Source organism: Protomyctophum bolini, assembly GCF_963924005.1.
Source record: "Protomyctophum bolini genome assembly, chromosome: 18".
NCBI classification, from domain to species: Eukaryota; Metazoa; Chordata; class Actinopteri; order Myctophiformes; family Myctophidae; genus Protomyctophum; species Protomyctophum bolini.
The window spans coordinates 17379826-17398892 of NC_137879.1; the positions used below are offsets into that span (position 1 = coordinate 17379826).

At 40.6% G+C, this 19067-nt stretch overlaps 2 protein-coding genes across 2 annotated transcripts; both read left to right on the top strand.

The window, feature by feature from the left end:
* Positions 1-1660: 1660 nt before the first annotated feature.
* On the top strand, positions 1661-10741 carry LOC308333404 (uncharacterized protein). Its single transcript, XM_080789795.1, has 12 exons — positions 1661-1739; positions 2781-2861; positions 3902-4006; positions 4428-4628; positions 5065-5161; positions 5294-5509; positions 5825-5985; positions 6091-6180; positions 6541-6717; positions 8093-8235; positions 8373-8501; positions 9579-10741. The coding sequence occupies exons 1-12, from the start codon at positions 1726-1728 to the stop codon at positions 9905-9907; spliced, it is 1743 nt and encodes a 580-aa protein (XP_080645921.1). The 5' UTR covers positions 1661-1725; the 3' UTR covers positions 9908-10741.
* Positions 10742-10926: 185 nt separating this feature from the next.
* LOC308332935 (uncharacterized protein) lies at positions 10927-18837 on the top strand. Its single transcript, XM_080789078.1, has 10 exons — positions 10927-10953; positions 12133-12222; positions 12587-12709; positions 12986-13052; positions 13641-13850; positions 14813-14967; positions 15259-15528; positions 16508-16638; positions 17585-17713; positions 17905-18837. The coding sequence occupies exons 2-10, from the start codon at positions 12161-12163 to the stop codon at positions 18312-18314; spliced, it is 1557 nt and encodes a 518-aa protein (XP_080645204.1). The 5' UTR covers positions 10927-10953; positions 12133-12160; the 3' UTR covers positions 18315-18837.
* Positions 18838-19067: the final 230 nt, after the last annotated feature.

Below are 19067 nucleotides of genomic sequence, written 5' to 3' on the forward strand. Positions count from 1 at the left end.
ATCTATTTTGTTCATGTTCATAAAGTGCTAAAGTGTTTAAAGCAGTGGTTCCCAAACTTTTTCATGTCAAGGACCCCCAAATTGACACTACTTACTACTTAGTGTGGACCCCCAATTGAAAAGATATGCCAGGGACCCCCATAAGAGAAGACGTACACATTTAGACGTCTACATTTAGACGTCTACATTTAGACGTACACATTTAGACGTCTACATTTAGACGTCTGTATACATTTAGACGTCCGTATACATTTAGACGTCTACATTTAGACGTCTACATTTAGACGTATACATTTAGACAGTGTCCCCCCGAGTGCCTCCCCAGTGTCCCCCCGAGTGCCTCCCCAATGCCTCCCCAGTGTGCCCCCCGAGTGCCTTCCCAGTGCCTCCCCAGTGTGCCCCTGAGTGCCTCCCCAGTGTCTCCCCAGTGCCTCCTCAGTGCCTGCCCAGTGTCCCCCAGTGTCCCCCCCAGTGTCTCCAATAGCAATACAAGAGCAATAATACAAATTAATCTTAATGTATTAATCTTATTAATTAATTAATCAAAATTGCGGCCTGTGCCCAGCACCATAACAAAGCTTTTTCCTGCAGGAAACACTGCTTGTGGTTGTAAATATATTGTTATCCGTGTTGCGAGGATGAGGGGGTACCTGGAAAAATATCTACCCCAAAAGGGGTACCTGGTCCAAAAAAGTTTGGGAACACCTGGTTTACAGAACAGAAGAAAGGCTTTTCTCCTACACCTTCGGACACTTGGTGAAGTAGTCCAATAGGCCATGGATGGTGACCGGGAATGGAACTCAGGATATCGACCATCACATACTCCAGGGAGGGAGGCCCCACCTGGAAACTCAGTTCTTTAAGTCCCTAAAATAATCACATTCAGCCTGGACGGTTAGCACAACCGTCTGGGCACCTAGGCTGCTGAGCCACCCTGCCGGCGTGCCGTGGGTTCGACTCCCGAACCTGATGACCTTTGCCATGTGTCATCCCCCCATCTCTCTCCCCATTTCCTGTCAGATGACTTTCAACCTATCAATAAAGGCCAAAAAATGTATAATAATAATCGCATTCTAACTGGGGACCCCCCAAAATAATCATATTTCAACTGCAGGGGACCAACCTCCGTGTGGACAAGATTGCTCTGATAAATTGTACAATTAACAACATCCACATGAATATAGAAATAACTTAGACATGGGTCGTAGTGGAAATCATGCCATATTGACATGCTGTTTTCAGATCAGCCTTTCCTTTTATGAATACATCTTGATTCATTTTCTTTTATGAGAAGAAAATACTGTTGAATTAGTATTGCAATGTATTGGAATACAGGTCTGTTATTTAGGTTGGGTCAGGCAGTTCCACTCTCAAACCTTTGTGTGCATTTTATCATTTGACATAACCGTATACTTCACAAGAGCTTATAGATCTGTTATTTTAATTAGGTAACATTCATCTGGATATAATATGGGGAAATGGGGAAGGTCATTGCTGCTACTGTCCTGCAGCTCTATCAATGAGAAGAGTAGTATTATAGCTCCCCCTGCAGGTTATACGTGTGCGTGTACGTGCGTGTGCGCCTTGTGGAACTAAAGCCTGGTGACTCGAGATTAAGACGGGCCAGTGTTGTAAACGGACCAAAATGTGTGCAACCTTCAAATGATCCCCTCTATTGATTCTGTAATTTCAGTACTGGAAAGTAGCGCCTGGGGATAATAAACTATGAAGCAGACGAGGTGAGAAACATTTAAACAGCAATTACTTTAAAACGATACACTCTGCACACATTCTGAGCTAATTATTGATTGAAATATTTATTAACAGTTTGCAGAATTACAGTACATTTCAAGCACAACTCAATAAAAAGACTGTTAACTGTGAGTGGACGAAAGCATTACACTTGTTTACGAGGGTCCACCTTGTTCAATTCATCAAAACATTTAGAGACGTACAAATAGATACTTCTATATAGCCAAAGAACAGAACAGGAATTCATAGAGGAGGTCAAATGGGAAAACAACCATAATACAGTGATGGGGAAAGGGAGGGTGGGGGGGTGTTCCTGGTTAGCCTCCAGGATGGAACCTAGGTAATTTCATCTTTTCGTGTGATAACAGGTATTAACAGCTACATTAAAAGTTCTTAAAAAATAAGTAGCTGCTGTAACTACTACACAAAATACAATAGTGTTTGTTATTTACCGGTATTATATGGACGACAAACCACTGAACCAGACGAATCTGTCAGCCCAGAGCTAGAAAATAAATGGCCCGGGACGGTGATAATTGGCAATCTGGCATAGATCTAACATCCCTTGACAGCCCATATATATGATTGATTGAAAATGGTATTAACAGTTTGCAGAATGGGTACAGTTCAGTTCAAGGAATGTACAGGACAGGTCTATACAAAATGTATTGACAGATTGTAGCTCATAACATGTCTACGGCGGATTTCTAATAACCAAAAAGTTAGCACATTTGGTAATCCAAGCTTTCCGTACAGCTGCGATGTTGGTGAGTTAACATTGTTTAATTCAATCAGATTGGACTTTTCTGTTTGGATGAATGGGCTGTCAGGGTTGTTATTGCAACTCCAGATGCCAGATAGCAAAAATAGCACCTGAGAGTTGCTATAATGTAATATATATAATATAGTGGCTTGTAAAATGGTTGTGTGTAATCATCGTTCACTAACAGGGGTGTCCCCGACCCGTCTCTCCAAGTGAGCATTGATTGTATCAGCATGCATGATACAATGTGGCTCTTTCACAACAGACCGACCTGTCCACAAGGCCCGGATGTCAAAAAGGAGCACAACACTGAAGTCCCCAAAACCATGGCTGGGCATTTTTTCAGGTAAGAAGGGTGTGGAGGATTAATGTCCTTAAATAAATAAACATGTCTGTGGTGATTGGGTAATTGTGTCACCACGTATAGTGTGGCACACGAGCCGGCTGCTATTGTTTTTATTACATTAATACTTTGTTGCACCTGTGCGACATGGTAGACTAGAGATGGAGAGGAGACAGAGATGTTATCCTTTATAGTACGGTCGTGAAGTAGACTGCTAAGTTTGAGAAGGGACACATCTATCTATATTAACACAACATGAGAGATCTGTCTAAACACGTGAACGTGGCCAGCATTCTGTCTGCTGGTCTGTTGAATAAGAGTGTGGTTTACCTTAGAGTGCTGTTTTTACTGTTGCTACACTTCAAAATATAAAATAACAAGTGTGAACCCATAGTTGGTCATATTCATAACTATGTATTCGGCAAAAAATGAGGTATCGCACAGCCCCAGGAGAGAGGGAAAAAATTATTTTACTCCTAGAGCAGATGATGATCTGATAACACAGACCTTGCTAGAATGCCTGATATTTCATACATTGTATGGAATATCAGCCGTTCTAAGGGTAGCACAACTACAGGTATGCATTAGCTGCAAAGAAAGTACAACATATTTTGTTGATAAGACCATCAACCACTTTGTATTCACAAATACAAAAAAAGGCAATGGAGCATTCAATGATTTGGCCCTCATTTAGTGTGTGGGACTGCAGCATTAACTGTTCTCTCCTACACACCTGTCCAGTGAAAGTAGGTCTGCAATTAGACATTGGCTGGGTTTCCCAAACAACACTTCTTACACCATGGTGATTACACCATGGTGTAAGAAGTGTTGTTTGGGAAACCCAGCCTTTATCTACAAAACCTGTGCTGCCGTCAACACCATACAGTATGTTCAGAATATGAGCTTCTAGTCTAGTTTTTTTTTTTTTTTTCATGGATTCATAAAGAAATACAAAATTTGCTTTTGCGTGGCCAATGACCATTGTCTTATATATATAGTGTATGACAAACAAATAGATTTTTAATGATTTTATTTTCTTTCAGAATTGTGCAGGTGGTTGCACCAGGTGCTGCACCCTCATTTGTCCTACTTCCCACGGCCTTGGTCAGAACAGTGGATACAACACAGACATTACCTGAGACAGTGAGGTAAGAAGATCTTTATGGGTTTAGTAATTTAACAGTTACCTGAAGTTGCTTGAATGACACACTCTTCTTTCTAGTGATTAATCAGCAAACACATCGATATCTGCCGATTTGAGTTGTTTTCAGATGAATCGGCATCGGTTTGATTAATCAATCAGACCGATTAATTAATCGGTCCGATTAATCGGTCTGTCTTTACTGATAAACAAGCCCAAAGTAACAGCTTGAACAGATCTACAAGCTCACAATATTAAATATAAAGGTATTTAAGTTGAATCTGACTTGCCTAAGCCTGCAGTGCAGATACCCTGTTACATGTATTTTTCGGTAATATCGGTTATTGGCCATAACAGCAATTTATTAAATCGGATATCGATATCGGCCAAAATGTCTCATCGTTACATCCCTACTTCTTTCATAACAGACCGATCCGTCTGCAAGGCCCGGACGATACTGTAGACACCAAAACAGACGACAGAACACAGAACTCAACTGATGCTGGAGTCGAAAAAACACAGAACTCAACTGATGCTGGAGTGGACAAAACAGTCGACGGAATACAGACCTTAACTGATGCTGGAGTCGACAAAACAGTCGACGGAATACAGAACTCAACTGGGACGAGGTAAAAAGATTGTAACAGTCATTTTGTTATGTAATGGCCACAAAGGGTGGAGTCTCTTTTCAGTTCAGACTGTGCATGCAATGTCACTTGAGGAAGTGAGATCACAGCCTGCAATCTTCTCAGCAGGCTGTCACAGAGTGCAGGCATTATCATCCTACTTATGTATAACTAAGAACTATAGTGTGTAGTGTAATGACCTGGCTTTATATATCCCATGTTTACATCAAATACATGAACTGTTTTGACCCTTGTGTCACGCCCGGGATTTGAATCCACGTGGGAAGGGACACTAAAGGAGCTAGGAGCCACTGTGCTACAGCTACATGTTATTATCATGGAGCTCTAGGCAAATCAAAACACAGTTTTAGCATGATTTTCCACGCGTGTATACGATGTAATACCGTTACTATGTAGTAAATATGCCTTTATTCCTCAGCTGTAAGATGTTGGCAAGATTCGGGGGGAAGAGGCGCCGTAAGAACACTTGCACCAGTCCAGTGAAAAATAATATCTCTCAGTTTCCTGCTTTGAAGGTACCTCTCTTTCTAGCAAAACCCAAAACATAAATTCTATATTCAAATTAATATTCCATAATTTATTGTACACGCAAATAAATACACACACGCAATCGCACTCATGCTTTCATTTGATTCCTTGCTTCATAGGACTATCTGCCAGCCAGCTGTAATAACACCAGCTATGATTACCATGTCTGCCATTACCAAACCATCAGTGAGACCAGTGATCATATCAACTTCAGAACGACTCTTCGCATGGCCTTGTCGTCGGAAGACGAAATAAAGCGGTGGTTAAAATCTCACACGGTCACATGGAGGGTAGAAAGAAGTCGTAAGTCAAAAGGAGACAGAGTTCTTTTCAAGGTGAGTTAAAAAAGTTAAAAAATATGACAATTTAAAATGAAACTGCTGACATAATGAAGTGACATTATTCCAGTAGTGTCTCAGCCCTGCGGTCGCTCCTCGCCTTTAAGGCATCTTACTGGTTTACCTTTGTCTTTCTTCCAAATTCAAATTGACAGATACCTACCCTGCGGTCGCTCGTCGCCTATATTAAGGCGTCTTACTGGTATATCTGCTATTTTTGAGAACCATCCTACGACTCGAGTTTTCCGAAAAACGTATGCATTGTTAAAATCTAAAATGACACAGATGCTTTCCCGATTTTAATGGTTTAAGGTGGATTACAGATGCCAACATAACACCAAACATAACCCCAAACCAGAAAATATTGCCGTGGGAGGCAGAAACACAACAAGCAAGAACACAAACTGCCCTGCTAAGATGACTGTCACAATCCTACGGACACGGACCAAAGTTAGCAGAGGCAGGCCGAGTGTGTAAGTAGGCTTTGGCACTGTTGCTTTGTGTGTGCTGTGACACAGTAAAATAAATATTTTTGTAAAGAACAGTGAAGAACATATTTGTCTCAAATGTCTCCTCAGAAGCTCAGATCCTCATGTGCCTGCCTTCCCTACAATGGTGAGCATCTGCAGTGAGCACAACCACAACATCAACGGGACAGATGCACTCAGGTACCCAGTGGTGGAAAGTAACCTAAGTACAGCTCTGAGGTTCTTTTACTTTACTGGAATGTGTCCAAATATGCCACACATCTACCTATCTATCTAAAACATAGACTTCATACTACTTCAGCCCTATTTAAACTTTGAGCTGATCTACAAGCTGTCACAGAGTGGCGTTTGTAGATCTATTTAAAAAATATGTTTTAATACATTTTAGACATGACAACTTGTGAAACGGGACATTCTGCATAATATATACAGTAGTCCTATATACTTTTAAAGTATATTTTGATTGCCTGAGTTTTTACTTAATAGAGTGTTTCTGCATGGAAGTATGATACTAAATAGTTATATTTTCCACCACTGCAGGTACCGTGATGTGGGCGACAAGGCACGAGAGAAACTCCTGAAGCTTTTTGAAGCGGGACACAACCCCAGTGCAGCCTTAGAGGTGCTCAAGATTGATCTGCAGGTGGAACATGGGGAGAATTATGCTGCCGCCGTCGAAAACAAGGAACTCTGTCCTACTCTAGAGTTCTGCTACAGGTGATTGAAAAAGATAATGTGAAGTTTATTAGTGTTGTAGTCGAGTCCAGCTAAAGGTGCCGACAAAGGTACTGAAATTATTGCACATTAAGCTTATCATCTGGGTAGCAGGCGCGTAGACAAAATTTACATTTAGGGTAGGCAAAAGGTTGCTGGGGACCCCCAGCTTAGGAACCACTGCTGTAGCACATCGGTAGGTGTGGGACGTCCTTCCCACAGTACAAGCTTTTTGGCAGGGAGTTCCTTTTGCCAATTTAGCCTGGAGTAACTACCCAGCATCCCGAGCGATGCGACCAGTCTGTCAGCTGTTGTTAAAAGGATCCCTGGCTAATACGACTTGTATGCCTTAATACATTATACTTACCCCCTATAACTAAAATTAGAAATGCAAAACATCTTAATTATTTTCTTTATTTTAGAAATAGTACGTCCTTCACTAAATATGTATATGGAATGTATGGAATTTTTCACTGGTGTCACTTCTCACATCACTCAACCATACTATATTAGATTGTTATCACCATTAAACTTCCCCAATTGAGTACTTACACGAAGACAATGATTTATTGTATTACAAATTTTACATTTTTAAATATGCAAATGAGGCATTATGTGGGAAAATATGTGGAAGGGTTATCATGTATTCATTTACTTGTATTGATCCTATAAACAATTTAATATAGGGTATAGTTTTCCCACCAAGTAAAAACCAAAAAGAACTGAACCGGTTCCCATTGGGAACCAACCGGTGGAAAAGGGGTCTCTGTGGTTGTTCTGTACCATGTACTATGTTTATTGTTCTTGTATTGGAATGTGTTTTTGTATGGATAGTTTTATCATCTTTTTTTACGAGCCTGCTCAGGGACTACAGAAAGAAATGCAGCAATGGCTAACTCCCATGTACATGAATGTGAAAACTGATTTGTTGATTAATGAGCACTGTCCCTGTCAAATAAATAAATAAATGCATGTTATGCATTCCAAACATACATGCGTATTATGTTTAACAACATAATACTTTCTAAGGTTAATATGAGAATCAAAGCAATATTTTAAATAAAATTATTTAAGGTATTTTGTTTTTTTATAGAGGGCAATCCTATTAAGCAGGGGTTCTCAACCTGGGGGTCATGACTAGGGTCAAAGCATTTCTGGGGGTCCCCAGCCAAAAATGAACCCCTGCTATAAAGGGATCCTTTTAAATCCTTTTTAAATAGAACCTGGGCTTCTCATTTGACAGAGGCCCGGCGGGCAGCTGCAATGCAAGATTGTAAATCACTGGTATGATTGATCACTGTTTGTTTTGGAACTTTTTGTGTGTTTTTTCCGTGTCTGTGTGTGTGTGTTTTTCTTCTAAAAAGTATTATTTGCATAGACTCCGACACAAGCTCTTCGGGAAGTTGAGGTCTACACATCGACGGGGGTCCAGTCTGCCAGGAAGTCAGAAGAAGAGGAGGAAGAAGAAGGCGTGTCCAGACGTGCAACAATGTGTGACAGCAGATGAGGAGCAGACTGACAGTAAGTGATTATAAATCACACACTGACTTCCTCACTTCATAACCCACACTCACTCTGTCAGCTGACATAAAAAGAACAGAATTCTAACCTGTGTATTTAGTGTTAATACCGACTGCTTTTGTCTCCATCGTCTTCAGACTTGATGCAAGGTCAAAGTTCACAGCAGAACCCAAGCCAAGGAGACCCCGGGACCAATCAAGAGGAATGTGAAGCTGAAAGTGCTGCTGACTTTCTATGTCTTTCTTTGTCAAGCGACTATGAAGAGGGTGAGAATATAATAATCTACAAATACTTACCGTAACCACTTAAACCATAATAATATATGTATGCACATACGTGACATTTGTCCTGAATTTACACATCCTGTAAAGGCTCATACATAGTCTGGATTTTCGGTGGTTAGGTGACCACCGAACTAGAACATGACGTCACAAGCTGCGGTGAAGAGCAAACCACCGCCACCGCTCCAGCCCTTCTCTCTGTTTTTACTCGCCACCGATCAACGTTATTTCAGCTCCGGTGGTCACCTCACCACCGGAAATCCAGCCTATGAATGAGCCTTAACAAGTTAAGAGTCTTGCTCAGGGACACACATTAAACGGCATTTATTGTTAATGGCGTTTAATGTTTGTGTTGGCACCGTTTGTTTTACATCACCATTACATCACCTAATCATCAGTTAGACTTTAATATATTAGCGCCCCTCACTTTTTTTTCCAAATGTTTGCCCCAGAATAGTGGTGCTAGATTTGGGTCAGGGTGTTCCTCTTGTAGGCATGTCATTATAGGCAAAATGTATTTTCCTAACCCTCAAAATTAGACTATTATATAATGCTGCTTAAACACAAGTAACCTAGCATCCCTGATCTGGGACGTTCTGTCATGATAGCCAAACATTTGGTTAAAAACAAATACGTGAACATTTGTTGCAATGTGCCATGTTGTGAGTTTGTAAATCTGATATTTCTGCTATAGAGGGTATGCGTGTGACATCATCATCATACCCGGAAGTTATGCAGGAGTGACATACTGAGTTGCAAAAAGATACTTTCTGGTCCATACATCCAAACAGAAAAGTCCTATCTGATTGCATTAAACAACGCTAAACTCACATTAAACAACGTTAAACTCACTTTGCCACTCGATTTGCCACTCACTTTATGCATGTGCGGTATGCACATGCACTATTGATATACAACTAATTGAAAGTGTGGGAATTCCAGTATCGAAAAATCGAAAAATTATTAATCCAAATAAATTCTTGGCACACAAATAATTGTTTAAGTCATATGATTGTGCTGTAATTTGCAGTTGTTGTTAATTTGAACAATGTGATTGAACAGACACAGAGGACCTGGTGGAGACAATGATCAGAGACATTAGCAGCCTGAGAAAGGACCCCATCTACAGTCAGGCCATTGCTGCCATGGCCAAGCAGTTTCATCACATCAGATCCAACCGGTCAAGACTGTTGTCTGCCATGCACTGCTTCGGTAAGGGTCAGACCTCTTCCATAAGAACAGCAACGAGACGACCAGACGCACCGAGTCCATGTCAGCCAACGGTAACTCCTCGTCCTGTTACTAAACTGAGCTCCAAGAGTCCATCTGGCCCCCAGCAGACACACAGCAGCCCCATCAAAAGACCCAGAATGATGGACTACCACATATGAGCCTTTTCTCTGGAAAGACATGGCTCTCATTCAAAAGGGAAAACAGTATTTTTGTCATTATCCTCTAATGCCAATTAGTCGTTATCCGATAATGCCAGTTACCCACTAATGCCAATTAATAAATCGGTGAAGTTTCCAGTCCACAAAATGGACATAGGTCTTTGTAAATTAACTGACCAGCCAACTGGCCTGACCTGCACCCCACAGAGAATCTAGGTTGTATTGTCAAGAGGAAGGTGTGAGACATAAGTCTGAACAATTCAAATTAATTTACGGCTGTTAAACAAACAAACCTGGGTTTCCATAACACTTCAACAGTGCCACAGGCTGATCACCTTCCTGCCACGCCCCATTGATGAAATATTTTTTTCAAAAGTAGCCCAGACAAAGTATTGACTGCATACATTAATATACTTTTCAGATGGTCCACATTTCTCGTTTAAAAAATATATTTTTTAGTCGCCTCGTAAAATATTCTAATTAATTGAGATAGGATTTTAAAGATTTTCATGAGCTGTACGTCATAATCATCAAGATTAAAACAAAAAAAGGTTTTTAAATACTTCACTCTATGCACATTGAATTGAGAATATATGAAAGTTTCACTTCTTGAATTATATTACGGAAGAAAATGAACTTTTACAAAATATTCTAATTCATTGAGATGGAGCTGTGTATATATATATATATATATATATATATATATATATATATATATATATATATATATAAAATATGAGTATATTTGTATGTCTTTAAATGTTCTGATGAATTGAAAATGGAGGACCCTTATGTAAACAAGTCGAGTGCTTTTCGGAAAAGTAAATGTATGTTTTCTCGCCCCAATAAAGCTCATTTGAACTGATTTTTTCCCCCTTTTTATTCATTTATTTCTAAACTGGATACTGCGGAACTATAAAGCCTGGCGACGCGAGGATCAGTCCGACCAGTGTTGTGAACGGGACAAGTATGTGTGTGCACCGTCCAAACTCCAAATGATTCCCCCGTACCACAACAGACCGAATAGAGTATAGAAAACGATCGAGGTAGGAAACCTTTTAAAACATGATCAAACTACTTATTTATTCTAGGTATAGTCTGCTCACTATCTACGTTCAAATGTATCTCGCTACTTGTTACTTTAATTAAACCGTTCTGGTTCTGTGACGAAATAGAATGAAATTATAATGTATATTATTATAATGTATTATTTATTTCACAGCCCAAACAGGAGAGAAATACGCCAGTAAGGAGGAGACCACATTTATTTGAGGCAGCGTTTGAGATTTTATTTGTAAAAAGCTTTTGTTAAAGGTGTTGTAAGTAATAATTGTAAATGAATAAACTATTGTCATAATTATTCAGTAGAGTTTTTGTTCAATAAGAGGGCTCTTTCCTCAGTCCAACATACATGATGTATTAATATATTCAATAAATAACTGATCATGCCTTTCTTTTGAACCAGAAATATCCAACTAGAAATGCGCCACGTCTAGAGCTGCGTGCGTGTGTGTGTGTGTGTGTGTGTGTGTACGGTTGTAATAACTCGAGAACCGTTTTCCCCACTGACTTCAAATTCGACACACGTTCCACACCCCCGCAGTGCCCGGTATCGAGTCACTCGACCACTACAAAAGGCTCTGGTCACAGTGGTCAGGCTTGGCCTAATGAGCCAAAGTCCCCTCAGCTGTGCAATTTCCAACATCTGCCTCAGCCAATTGATTGCCATGGCAACCCCACACTTGCAAATTACTTAACCACTCCAGATCAGTTTGCACTCTTTACAGGCAGACTGGCAGATACAGAGATCTCGATCCATGTGTGACACAGGCTGGTGTTATGACAAGTGCTATGACAATTAAGTTGACAACGGGTATCATTAGGTTCCCAAGGTGCATCTTTCTCAAGTAGGCCGGGGGCCGACAGGCTTATAAGTCAGAGTAATAGTAAGAGAGTGGCGACACTAGCGTTGACTCCCATTGCAACAATTCTGCGGAAGTGCTCAATTTATTTCAATGGGATAGTTCCAGGCAATATCTTAAATAAACTTAAAATACAGACTTGCTTGATTACTATCAAAATATAGAGCTTTAGCCTTTTAACAAAACTCATTCTGTTGCAACAAAGAGAGAAAAAAATCATCTCTTACTGCATTAAATTGAGTTATAAATGTTATACCTGAACGTCTTTCACTCAGCATGACACAATTTGTCTCTTCTCCAAAGCAGTCTGCTCTGCCTGTACAGCCCGAAAATGGAGACGCCGCACAAAGCTGTAGTCCCCCGAAACATGGCTGTAGTAGGACCACATTTCGGGTAGGATGGTTTATTATTAGACATTATAGAAAATGTATGTCTATGAATGCAATGCTAATCATTAAAGGAAACATACACAAAAGTGGCCAGATTTACACAATAAATGATAAAAACAGCCTCTGCTGACACTATTAATTACTTGCAGAGCAGATGATAGTAAGCAGAAACAATCTGATATAACATGCAAATTGCATGTATGTATATGCACTACGATATATCAGCAATTGTAAGGGTAGCACAAACTATAGACATAGACACACATTGAAACAATAACGGCTATGCAATTCCATTACAATATGAACATCAGCAACAACAAAACAATGTATTAATTTCATTCATTGTTATATTTATTTTTTACATTTAGAGTTGTGAACATGCCGGTCTTATACCATCCACCAGGGGGTGGTGCAGCACCCACGTTACTCCTACTTCCTGTGACCTTGGCTCAAACAGACCACAGAACACAGACATTAACTGAGACAGTGCGGTAAGAAGTTCTTCAGTTGTTTTACAATGTTATACCTGAAGCTGTTTCACTCAGAATGAAACGCATGTCTACAGTCCGCACGGCACTGCAGTCGCCAGAACAGACGACAGAACACAGAAGTTAACTGAGACAACGAACAGTCGGTTGGTAAATGTAATGCCAAATGGGACCACAAGTTGGTCCTTCCTTTTGTTTACAAGCTCTTTATTAAATGGATTTATGCAGTAGTGTTATACCATGATGAAGATCCAAATGATTAGTCTTGTCTATTCACAGCATCACATCAGAGCGCAGTGCAACATCATGCCGTGGTGTAGATGTTTCTCAGCATCCTAACTTACAGGTAACACTGCTAGGAATAATTGACTCACACACATTTTAAATGCTTCCGTCATGCAGTTTGTGTAATGGAAGCGCTGAAAATGACTCGAGTAAAGCCTGCAACGCACCAAACCGACGTCGGTGGACATGCACTAAACAAACAAGCATCACTGCCTCATCGAGCTTGCTTATCAATCAGATTCCTTATCGATGGTTTTCTATTCGTCGTTGGCAAGCTTACAATGCGCGCACCTCATAGACCAAGAGGTCGGTTTGATGACATGTCATTGATTCTACGTATGTGACATTGCCATATATTGCCTTGTCAGTAGTGCCTAAATAGTTAAACGCTTGGGGACAAAATTTAACTACATCTGAGTAATTGGTGGTATTGTGTTCTTTTTTGTTATTGAGTGGCATTACAAAGTCTCAAATCTGACTTGCCTAAACGTGCAGAGACCCTGTGAACAGGCCTCATGTATTTAAACTTTTTCTTTGCCAGGGACCCCCTGGAACCCCCTCAAGGACCGGGCCCCACTTTGACAACCACTGGCCTATAGGCTTGATTGCTTGAGATAAAGTACATTTCTCTTCCATCTATGTTTCATAGACATGGCTGCCACCTGGGTATGACTATCATGTGTGCTCCGTTGAGGAGAGACCTACAGAAATGGACCACACTGCTCTTTGTGCTATTGTGCGGCTCCCATTGAAGACGGAAGAAGAAATCAAAGAGTGGTTTCTGAAGACACGCTGCACCCCTGTGACATGGAGGGTCAGGAACACAACACAAATGAAAGGCCAAAAGGTTATCTATAAGGTAATTAATTAACCCATTTTTGGCGGGAACCCCTTTTGGTGTTTTAAACATTATGTTACAATTTAGCTATTGAAAAATAGCAGATCTACAAGCTCATAGCGCGCCACCAAGTAGCGCTCTACAAGCTTGTAGGTCTGCTATTTTTTTTTAAATTGCGAAAATGTGGCACAAATCCTGACAGAAAACTGTCAGGATTTAGAAGACATTTTAGAAATTTCGACGTCAGGCCAGCTGTGCCTGCCTATACAGAATAAGTGCTGTAGAAGCATAGAAAACACCACGTTTACCCTTATTCTCCCCAACTTAGTCATTATTCCAATTAATCACTCTCCGCACACATTCCTCTGTTGTGACTGCTGTTTATTGATGTATAGATTTGCACAACAGGAGGGTGCAGTACTTAGTTCAGACTAGTCATTGGTCCGACAAACGAGTCGACAACCTACCTCAAACCCTAACCATAACCGCAAGCACAGGAGCAGCGCATGTCCGACATACTGGACCAAATTAAGCATACAGCCCCCTGTATGCACAGCCCCTTGTGCAAGATGACCCCACCCCTCCCACAATATAGAAAACGTAGACATTGATTTGTCATAGTGTCTAATGATGATAACTGGACCGGAAGAATAAGCACAGGAAAGCACAGTTCAATACAAGGTCTGCTATCGGTTTTGATATCAATAATCTCCGTCCTTTTGACCAATCTCCGTCTTGAGCGCTGGGCGTTACTAATTGATAGGGCGGAGAACTCCGTCCTGTGCACTCGGGGTGTTAAAAAACCCAAGAAAGGTTTTTTTTCATTCCATTTTTTTTCCCATTTTCTATTCATCAGAACAAATATACAGTACTATGCAAAACAAAATCATTTAAACGGTTAGAAATCAAAAGAAAAAAATATGTACAGTAACGGGGGTCATTTTGATAAGGTAATGCTGCAAGTGTACACTTTTCATTTTCAGAAGTTGTACAAGTGTCAACACAACACAACACACTACCACGTCAAACCAGGCACAACAAACATCAAAAGACCATCAAAAAACACCAACTGTCCAGCTTCACTCAGCATCACCCTGAAGACAGACCTTGGACGAGATGGAAAAGTTAGAGTATCACGGTGAGTTGATTGAAGTGTTGTCATTTTGAAACTGCTCCACAATTCTAGAGGTGCAGTAAGTGACATTTTATTGTTTAAGTGTTAAATAGCTCTATTATTCTGAATGCTTGTAGATGAAAAATATATTGTTTTACTAAAGAGATGGAGAGACGGGTAGACCTCTGTTACTAAACAATCATTCTATAGCAATGATTACCATCAGAATATAGATATTTAAGTTATTGACACAGAAAACGTTTTGATTTAACCAAAACAGGCTAACATATTTCTGTGCTCCTCTCCTTGTCTCAGGAGTAAGGACTTGCATATGCCACAGTATCCAACAGTGATCATTCTTAAGAACACCCACAACCACAACTTATATGAGGCAGCTGCTCTGAGGCATCGAGACGTCGGACCCAAGGCCATCCAGACTCTAACCAGAATCTATAAATCTGGAGTACACTCTCCAAAGGCTGCCCATGCAGCACTCCAGAGACACCTGAAAGCAGAGTACGGTGACAAGTATATATATGTTTCTGCTGACCGAGCCATCTGCCCTGACCTAAAATTCTGCTACAGGTATGTTCTAACTTTTACCCCATTTTCCTTCCCCAATTGATTCCTCCCCGCACACATTGGTGTGCTGTCACTGCTGTTGTATCCTACTGTCTCACCTGCCAGTGAGGTGCCCCCGCAGGGAGGACCTAGAGGGCTAAAGTATGTCATGGCTTTGGCTATGCCGACACCTATATTTGCGGGTGGAGGTGCGTCTGTAGGGGTGTTGATGCGCTTTCCCTATAATTGCTTATAATCTTCACACATGTTTAGGACAAATGAAAGCGCCTCCTCAAACCACCCATAATATGAATTCCTTTTGATAAAATAATGCACTCCTGAGACCTGAGTTAGAGCTGCCTCGGCTTGACGCATGTTGCAGAACAATCACAGCTCAGAGGTCTCGTTCTGTCTTAATTCTCCACAAATCTCTGTGATTGTCCTATAATCAGCAGTGTCAATTCCTTGTGTCCATTGTGTTTATTTGTCTAGTCAAAGAAGTTATTTTTATTTGTGCGGCGCCATGGCGCATTGTGCACAATTCCATTTGCTCATTCATTGCGCATCAACCGTTTAATGGATTATAATAATGTAAAATTCCCCATAATCAGTAACACATAAATTATACTTGTGTCAACCAAATGTGGTTTAATTTGTTATTTAAAGGCAAGTAAAGGCTAGATGGTAAGGAAGCAGCAGGTGTCATTTCCATTGCTATTTCCAGCTCAAATTATGTCTGCTAAGTGCTAAGGTTGTTATTGTGTCATCACTTCCAATCTCATGTGTTAATCATGTATGAGTTCACTCTCATTTTCTGTTTACTGAAGAGCTGGAGAGACTATGGCATAAACGTTTAGAGTTTTTAAACTAAAAGAATATAAACCTAAATATATATCAGAATTTAGAGCTATTTAACTCACAAAGCACGCAGACTCGTCAACAACGTTGCAGTCTTGTAGATCGGTGTGTGTAAGCATGTTCTAAAAAGCAATCTTTCACACAGAATCCGAGACCAGGTCTTAGGAAAGCCAAACCGCCGACGTCAGGTGTCCAGCCTGCCGAAAAGTCAGAAGAAGAAGAAAGCGTGTCCAGGCGTCCCACAATGTTTGACAGCAGATGAGGAGCAGACTGACAGTAAGTGATTATAAATCACACACTGACTTCCTCACTTCATAACACACACACACACACACACACACACACACACACACACACACACAAATGTTTCTCAACTGTCAGGCTCCCCAAGTGTCTTTTGGAACTTTGTGGGTCTCTAACTCAGTATACAAAGCTTGTATATCAACTCTGAAACTCCCCGGCAACCAGTGAAAGGAAGCTAGGATGGTAGTAATGGGGTCATGTCTCTTACACTTTGTTATAACCGTCACGTAAATCTTGTCCCAACTCTGCAAGAATGTGTTGGCCTACTGGGGGAAGTTACCAAAAGATGGGCAAAAAAGGTTGCGTGCAATTTGGTTTTCGTTGCTGTTTTAGCATGACACTGTTGTACAACCATGTATGAAATGTGAATTAAGTATTTAATGGGACTATTAATTCAGTCAAAGTTGAACGTAAGCAGGGGTAGGGGGAGTATGCTCTCTTTTGAGGAACTGGTCATTAAATATGATATCCCTCGCAAACACTTCTTTAAATATCTGCAACTGAGGGATTTTATTAGAACTAATCTGGAGTTTTACTGTCTATGGTCCTGTCCAAAATTGATGGGGTTTTGGGGGAAGGTCGGGCAGGAAATACAGAAGATTTTGTCAATAAATATTGTACCAGAACCAAAGTTCTTCCTGCTCGGTCTATATCCGATTATATATATCCGATATTTATTTGTAATGAGTGACCCCAGTTCCAAATCACCGGAACTAATATTCACCAACACTAGACTAGAACTCCCACCACGAGACTCAGACAATTAATTAATACCGTTGCAACCACTATATTAATGGCAGGTATTTGCTACTGCTCCACAGTCCAAAGATCTGAACTAACCCTTTAAACACAGTTCAATAGGACCAGGATGGGTGTTGACATTTTAAATAACGACTGCTTTTGTCTCCATCGTCTCCAGACTTGGTGCAAGGTCAAATTTCACAGCAGAGCCCAAGCCAAGGAGACCTCAGGACCAATCAAGAGGAATGTGAAGATGAAAGTGCTGCTGACTTTCTGTGTCTTTCTTTGTCAAGCGACTATGAAGAGGGTGAGAATAATAACTGTGAATTTGTAGATCTGCAATTTTCACTATTTGATATACTATATGATAGGGTTTAATTGGGTATGTGGATAATTACATTTGAAATGTTATTTTGATTTGTGTACTGGGAATTAAAGTATACAGTACTTAGACTAAGAAGTGTTTGTGTTATAAAGTTGAACAATGTGTTTGAACAGACACAGAGGACCTGGTGGAGAGCATGATCAGAGACATTAGCAGCCTGAGAAAGGACCCCATCTACAGTCAGGCCATTGCTGCCATGGCCAAACAGTTTCATCACATCAAATCCAAGCAATCGAGACTGTTGTCTGCCATGCACTGCTTCGGTAAGACCTCTTCCAGAAGAACAGCAACAACACGACCAGGCCCACTGAGTCCATGTCAGCCAACAGCAACCCCTCGTCCTGTTACTAAACTGAGCTCCAAGAGGCGTCTGTCGTCTGATCGCCTGCAGACAAACAGCAGACCCATCAACAGACAGCAAATGATTGAGCATCACAAATCAGCCTTTTCTGTAGAAAATAATGAATTGATAAAAAGACAGAAAATGATTGAGTATCACAAATCAGCCTTTTCTGTAGAGTAGAATGGATCGATAAATTATTATCAATAAATTACAGAAAATTATTGAGCATCAAAATACAAAGCAGTGCATTTGTTGTGGTTGCACACAGACTATCATACAGCCTGTACTGTAGCCAACACTAGACCAGGTAAATGCATGTCAACTGTCTAATATACCGTATAGCGTAGATGGAATAATCCCTTGGGTCATAACTCATGATGCATCCACCTGTATTGGCGGTGCTATGAGCACACGTCACCGTGGGATATTTCACTTCATATTTCAAACACATTCATCTACTCTGACTTGTGTGTTTCACCCCAGACGTACTGTAGAGTGATATTCATTTCATCAGACACTTAGGCATTGGGGAGAAATTGGTGGCGAGAAGCAAACAAGAAAGGAAATGACGGCGCTTACGGATAGCTTTCTAATCCAATGAGTTCATAAAGGAGTCTACTACCAATTGTATTTCTAACCCAATTTCTCTGGGGAGCCAATCAATGTTTAGTATCAGCTTATGACATGTGCAAATTAGTTTTTGAGCCAGTGTCTGAATTGATTCCAACCATTATTTTGAATTAAAACAACTCCCTGATCATAAATGGACAAATGCTTTCTTTTTTCGTGTGCCAAAAATAGCCTATGCAATAGGCCTATTGGTATTTTCAATGGATGTCTATGGTGTATGTGGCACAAGGAGGGACAGATGTATTAGAGATCTCCGCCACCTCTGTGGTAGCCTGGTTAATAAACCAGACTAATATCGCACGG